General features: G+C 39.1%; 1 protein-coding gene across 1 annotated transcript; it reads left to right on the forward strand.

Moving 5' to 3' along the window:
• The first annotated feature begins 3329 nt into the window (after nt 1–3329).
• On the forward strand, nt 3330–6869 carry LOC134653385 (brachyurin-like). Its single transcript, XM_063508718.1, has 5 exons — nt 3330–3554; nt 4864–5137; nt 5448–5546; nt 6082–6278; nt 6742–6869. The coding sequence occupies exons 1-5, from the start codon at nt 3330–3332 to the stop codon at nt 6844–6846; spliced, it is 900 nt and encodes a 299-aa protein (XP_063364788.1). The 3' UTR covers nt 6847–6869.
• The last annotated feature ends 656 nt before the right edge of the window (nt 6870–7525 follow it).

Below are 7525 nucleotides of genomic sequence, written 5' to 3' on the forward strand. Positions count from 1 at the left end.
TACTTAATGATAATCGGCATGTGGTAAATCTTAAACAAACTTTGATTTATATAACATTGTTATCGGCATTATGATGAATTGACGTACCTAATCTTCTATTGAATTATTATCCCCAGAATTAATCTGATTTTTGATAACATTATGTCAGTATTTATGCTTTCTGGAGTAAATGGAAATTGGCTCTTCATTTAATTACCTACCTAGTTATGTATATTAAGTTTGTATGCACTAATAAACCATTAAAAAAAATTACCTACCTATAATATTAATTGTCTCATGTAATTTCAGCTACATAAATACTATATTATGAGGGTTTCGAAGCCAAAATGCCAAAAACGGAACCCTTGTATTTAGTTTCGTTTTGTCCGTCTCCGTCCGATGTCCCAGCCATTATTATTCGAAATACCTAAGCTAGTGCCTAAGCTATATTCAAATGAAATTTGGAACATGTATTTTGTGAGCCTCTACTTAGTTTAGAAATTAAACATTTAAAAAATGTATGGTGGGGGTGGGTGGGGGGCTAGTCTTTCCATTTGGTAAAACTGGTTGGTAGAAAACTGGACTTCAATGTAGGTATGTACCTAATGGTAAGCTTTTTATTAGGTTCTGAGCATGTTTTGTGGGATTACATTATTTAATAAGCTCAGGTACATTTTACAGTCGGTTAAAGGTCAAAGTTTTTAACTTTTAATTTATGACATTGCATGCGTTCTGTGCAAACATTTACGTTGTTATTGACAACGCTCATGCGCTTTAACAAAATACATATAAGGAAACATTTTTACTGCCAAAAATAGTAAATTACCACCAAAATTAAAACTCCATTCTGATGTGAAATTACTTATAACCAATGTTTACACCTTGCTTTCCTATATCTATTCTCCAAATCCCAGAAATCGCGAAGCGTCTGGTTGACGTAACTGGTGACCGAAGAGCTGGCGGCTATCTCGCACAACGTATCAGCATTGCGATACAGCGAGGAAATGTCGCCAGCATCCAAGGTACAATGCCTCAAGGGCCTATTTTAGATTTAAGCTAGTTTTTAATTTCTTTTAGTAATACACTGTATATATCTTGTTTGTAAATAAATGATTATTTTTCTCTAAACAAATCCCTAACCTAACACCGCGTGAGGGATGCCCACGGCGTCGTGATATTCGTGATACCCCAGGGTTGGCTCCGCTGTTGGCGGCACCGTGGCCGCCGTCGCCGCCACTAGGGCCAAGCCAAACCAACCAACAAAAGCGCACGCATTTTAGCTAAATGATGGTAAATGTTAAACAAACTGATTTATATGTCTAACATTGTTATCAGCATTAGCATGATGAACTGATAATCGATATGCTTAATCTTTTATTTGATGAATACGCGCATCACAGAAAATGACAGTACATCATGACTGAATGCCTGCTTAACTTATTACAGACCCAGCCGACCAGAGCGAACGAAGTACCTTAATAGCTGTCTGGACGATTTATAGCGAACGCCAACTAGCATTTGTTGACGTTCGCCAACGATCCGGAGCTTCGGCCGAATTTAGCAAAGACGGTTCACCGAAGACCAACGAACAAACGCTTAGTTAACAATTCTACTATTTATGTCGTTAGATGTAAATGTATTGAGTAATTAATAACTAGGTACGTATGTCTTTTTTTTCACATTTGCCCTTTTTGTAACGTAGGTAAAAAGTAAGAAAATAAGAATTTGTTTATTTTATAACTCTAAACATAAACGAAAGGAATCTTATCTACAAAATTGATATGATAATTCGAATCAGTTTTATCTGTATTCTGATTGAAATTTCCACGATTGTTGAACTAATCAGGATATAATTACGTATGAGATAACCCGATAATTCAAACCTTCCATCGTGAAATTCGTGAAGAACGACACGCGTAACTTCGCACCCAAAACGTCGGAGGTTATTTTAAAATTTGTCCCTAAGGACCCTAAGAAGTAAGAACTAACAGCTAAAAGACATTTGGTTTTCCATGGTAAATAGCCATCCATATGTAGGTAGGTACCTGTGTTAAAAAAACCGGCCAAGTGCGAGTCGGACTCGCGCACGGAGGGTTCCGCACCATCAACAGCAAAAAAATCGTGTTTGTTGTATGGGAGCCCCCCTTAAATATAAATCATTTGTGAAAGTTTCCACTGTCTAGCTATCGCGGTTCATGAGATACAGCCTGGTGACAGACGGACGGACGGACGGACAGCGAAGTCTTAGTAATAGGGTCCTGTTTTTTACCCTTTGGGTACGGAACCCTAAAAATGAAAATAATGTAGTTATTGTTTAACAAACTTCGATTTGCCTATAGGTATGACGTTATTATCATTCGTATTAGCATAATGAGTTGATAGTGTGTAGCTTATCTTCAAATTATATTCAAACGAATAAGGTACTTAGGTAGGTATTTATAGATATTCTGTATTTGACAATAACAAATCGACTAGACGACGATTTTTGCTTTTCAAGCTACTGAAATCAAAAGCAAGTCAATATCTATATAATTCTCATGTACCTACTTATTAGAATAAATTACTGTGTAGTAGAGCGTAGAGCAATAAAGATGTTTTCATTTCGAATGCTCTGAAAGAGGGTCATTGTTGTTCTAAAAGGTGTGCAGAAAATGATACGTTTCTGCACTAGAGCATTTTAGGTTCCAAACTAAGTACGATTTTATTAATTTTTTACGATAAAAACTTGAAATTTGAGTTTGAATGGATTTGTTATACAATTTCCATTCTGATATTTGACTCCCCATTCCATAAATAACGATACTTTTGCCTAAATTGTTAATTGAAAGACAAGTATGTACCTTAAAAAATACTAAGTATACAAATTTATACATAGTCACGTTTTAAAAAAAATGCATTTTACTTTCCTCGTATTCGAAATGAAAAGTAGAGGGTTTAACTCGGGTGAAAGGCATCATTTCAGCCTCGGGCTATTGGCGCTCTCACTGCGTTCGAGCACCTAACTACCTCGGCAGAAATGAGTGCCTGGCACCCCTTGATTTTCATCTTCTTTTTCTTCTTCAGGTGCATCTCTAACTAGTGAAGATTAACAGTCAACTTGGCATATTTTTGTTTGTCCTTAATTGACGAGGCGAAAGAGTCCGGCCACCCTTTGAATCCCGGTCCATTCTAAATAAAAATATAAATTGCCGCCTCATTTTTTGAAGTCGGTTAGTAAAATAAAAATATATTAAAAGACAGCCCTGAATAAAAGATTAGGTTCGTCAATTATCATGGTAATGCCGATAACAACATTATATAAATCAAAGTTTGTTTAAGATTTACCATATTCCGATTATCATTGAATAAGAATGCGGGTTCTGTTGTTCGGTTTGGCTCTAGTGGCGGTGGCGGCAGCCTCGGTGCTGCCCGCAGCCGAGCCGGTCCTGCGGTACCACGACGCCGTGGGCATCCCTCACGCGGCCAGGATCAAGGAAGTGGAAGACCGGTACTTCGCCAACCATGATGAAGACGCGCCACTGGACCCTCGCATCGTGGGAGGAGTTGTTTCTGGAACCGGTGCTCATCCTTACTTGGTTAGTCATTTATGTGACAAATTAGATGCGTTATTCACTCGGCTTTCATTGTTTTGACAAGTGTTTATACAGGGTGCTTCCTGTAACAGGAGCAATAAATTAAACTAAAGGATGTAGGTACTCCTTAAACTGACCAACATTTGTTCAGCAACTTTTAAAAATTATGAATCCTTTAGAATTCCTCTTTTTCATACAAAATAAATATTGCCTTCAATATACGCTGACATCAGTGTGTTTGACGTTGCTTGTCACGCTTTAAACATAACAAAATTTGCAAATAACCCGTGTTTTGATTTTTATTACACTTTTAAGTTTATTCTAAGACGCAATGTGTCTTAGAATAAACTTAAAAGTGTAATAAAAATCAAAACACGAGTTATTTTCAAAAGTTGCTGAACAAATGTTGGTCAGTTTGAGGAGTACAGCCTACAGTTTAATTTATTGCTCCTGTTATAGGAAGCACCCTGTATAACAACGCAATATGTTCTTAGAAAAATAATATAAAAGTAGGTAGGTACCTAGGTAAGTAAGTAGTTCAGTACCGACACACAGTACAATATACCGACGTATCATGACACTAATGTCATGATACGTCGGTATATTGTTTCCTTATGGGTAAATAAGTTTAAAAGATATGAAGGAGGACTAGGTATCTTAGAGGATGCTGAAGAGAGTTAAACATTTTTAAATTATCTACCTACTGAACTACTACCTATCCTACCTACTATCACTTTAAAGTGGTGAAAACGTTCGAAAGGTTTTGATAGCCCCGAAGCCCCGTTAATAAAAACTGCTGGTGGAGACAATCGCTATCACTTCGCCATCGAATCGCTTTACGTCTCTCTATCACTCTTCCATGCATATTAGTGTGACAGTGACGGTTGCGTTTCGTTCACTACGGAGTATTAGCGATTGGCATGTTGCCTACGGGGCCTGAACTGCGATAGGCGTCCAGGGTATCTTAGGCATAAAAGTGGGTCGGAAGTTCAAATCCCACACGAAACAATGATTTATGCAATTATGTGACATGTGATCATATAGAAGACTCTATTTAGTACTTTTAAAAGATAAAACAATTTAATACATAGGTAGTACAGTACAGTCAGTAAAACTATTTGCTTAACACCCCTCCATACAAATACCTCTGTATGTATGCGGTGTAGGGTAGCTCAGCTAGAATGCGACGACGGCGGCAATGCTCATCTGACTGTGACCATCCACTACACCGACCGTACCGCTGCACTCGAGCCAGCTTCTTAATCGGATCTAGTACAAATAGTACAATCCATTTAGCATGGTGTTTTTCTAGGGCGGACTCGTCATCACCTTCGCCAACGTAGCTGGCCAATCCGCCTGCGGCTCGTCACTCCTCACCGCCAACCGGCTGGTCACCGCGGCGCACTGCTGGTTCGACGGCGCTAACCAAGCCCGAGAGTTCGAGGTGGTCCTGGGCTCTGATTTTCTGTTCTACGGTGGCACGAGGATAACTACGTCGCAGGTTACCATGCATTCGTCGTGGAACCCCGCAACGCTCGCCAATGATGTAGCTATGATCTATCTGACTACGAATGTAGCTTTCTCAAGTAAGATATTGTAATGCCTACCTACATTACCTTCTTTGCTTCTACTATGTTATTTTTTTTTATATCATTAACTTTTAATGCACTATAAAACGCTTTTAATGCAATATAATGCGCTTTCCGTACCTCTTTGGGTGGCAATGATAATACTATTAAAACTTTGTAAAAAAATGTGTGCAAATAAACCCTCGGAGCGCGAGTCCGACTCACAATTGGGTTTTTTTGTGAATGTTCATTCATCATTAATAAGCTGGGACGAGGTAACTAAGGTAAATATGACTACGTATTCAAATTGGACCTGTTTTTGTTTCAGCTATCGTCCAGCCCGTCGCCTTGCCATCCACCACCCAAATATGGGACCAATTTGTGGGCCTGTGGGGGACTGCTTCTGGATATGGCAAGACCAACGACTGTGAGTGACGTAGGAAGAACAATCAATCTATAATTATAGGCTATCAAAATCATAAATCTTTTCTGTAAATAAAGTAGGTAAACTTAGTAGAAAAGCTTACTTTAAATTTCCTTGTGGATTTACAGAGCATACAATTTACGTGACACACAGTCGTTTGAGAGCTGGGGCCTTACCATGATTGCGTGATTGCATGAATTGCGATTCTCTTTAGGACCTAAACTGAATCGCAATAGAGACATCATGGTAAGGCCTGTACCTATGTTACGTGAATATTAGTGTAAAATTTGCGTCCACGAAAGTTTGCATTTTAGATACGACAAGCATTTCCATCGTTTTGAGTAATAAAATTATCTAGTGATGTAGACCGTACAAATTTGAAATGTTCATCCGAGGTTGTGAAGCAGAATTTTTAAACTTTTTAAACTGACGAAGCCTGCGTTGCGGATATAAAAGTATGATGGTCTCTAAAGCATTATGTGCGATTGCCAAGTCATTATAACTTAACAAACTTATTAATTGAACTTAATTCTTATAGTACAAACCGGTGTGACAACTGCCACCGTGGTGAGCCAAGTGTCCCTGCAAGTGATCTCGGTGGCGCAGTGCCAACTGTCCTTCGGTCACTGGGTTCTCGACAGTAACATCTGCACCAACGGTATCGGCGGCGTCGGCATTTGCGGCGGCGACTCTGGCGGCCCGCTGGTCGTTAATTCCAACGGACAGAACGTTTTGGTAAGTGGTGACGGTGATACAACGTTCATACTAGCTATTAATTTCGCCCGCACCAATCAATTTTAAAAACTGAACAACACCTACGGCGTGTCTATGTCAACGAAATCAATCATAAGGATATATACTCTGACATGCCAATTTCGCCTGTAGAATAAGGGGACAAATTTGAAATATGTAGGCTGTAGGCGCAAAGGATCGATGCCCCATACCTACAAATTTCCTTTCCTTTTTATACTGTCTAAGTTGGCTTGCCAGAGTAGGTATCTACATTACCTACCAACCCAACCTCTATAATCTACTATAGGTACAGTGGCTTGAAGTATTTTTTGTGCGGTAAGCTGCAGAGATAACTGACCCCCTTGTAAACAAGTTTCTATGCAATGGGATTACTTTACATGCGACTATGTAATGTAGAACTCCTTTGTAACTCAAGACCTAAAATTAATATTATGTGACATTCCAGGTGGGCATCAGCTCGTTTGTAGCCGCAGCCGGTTGCCAGCTCGGCCACCCCTCGGCCTTCGCCAGGGTCACCAGCTTCTACAGCTTCATAGTCAGCCATCTGTAAACCTGACCCGTCTTGAACGAATATTTCGGTAAGGTCGTGGTCTCCGGTGGACGCAAAGGTTCCATTACATTAACGCGTAGGTATTTTTGTGCCGTCGGCGTCAAAGACCGACCCTAAAAGTGATAATACTAGGTCAAAGGTAAACTCTTCTAGAGCAAATGTTGCTAGTTTTAATTGACTGTATAAACATGTTGTACCAGTGAAGGTATATTATTTTATTTTTTTGTATTTTATTTCTTTTTGCCCTAACTACTTAAACTCATACTTAACCAACGCCTCTGTGTCCTTGCAGCAGAACTGCTGAATGGCGCAGTCAGTTAAAGCTAGGTACGTATGTAATTTCTACATACGAGGGGCGTTCAAAATATTCTCGGTATTGATATCTTACGACCTCTTCTAAAATTTCTTTCGTTACTGGCCGCTAAGGTTTATTCATTGACATTAAAAAAAAGTATAATTCGAACCGAGATAGTCTTTTGTTTTTTTGCAATTGCTGAACAAACATGAACATCCTGTGCGAATTGACAATGTTAACTAAATTAGAACATCGATGCGTGATAAAATTCTTGACAAAACAGGGTAAAAATCAAAAAACCATAAAAGAGGAAATGGATTGTGTTTACCGTGAGTCTGCTCCTTCTTTATCTACCATTCAAAAGTGGTCAAGCGAGTTTAAACG

This window comes from Cydia amplana, chromosome 13 (genome assembly GCF_948474715.1).
Source record: "Cydia amplana chromosome 13, ilCydAmpl1.1, whole genome shotgun sequence".
NCBI classification, from domain to species: Eukaryota; Metazoa; Arthropoda; class Insecta; order Lepidoptera; family Tortricidae; genus Cydia; species Cydia amplana.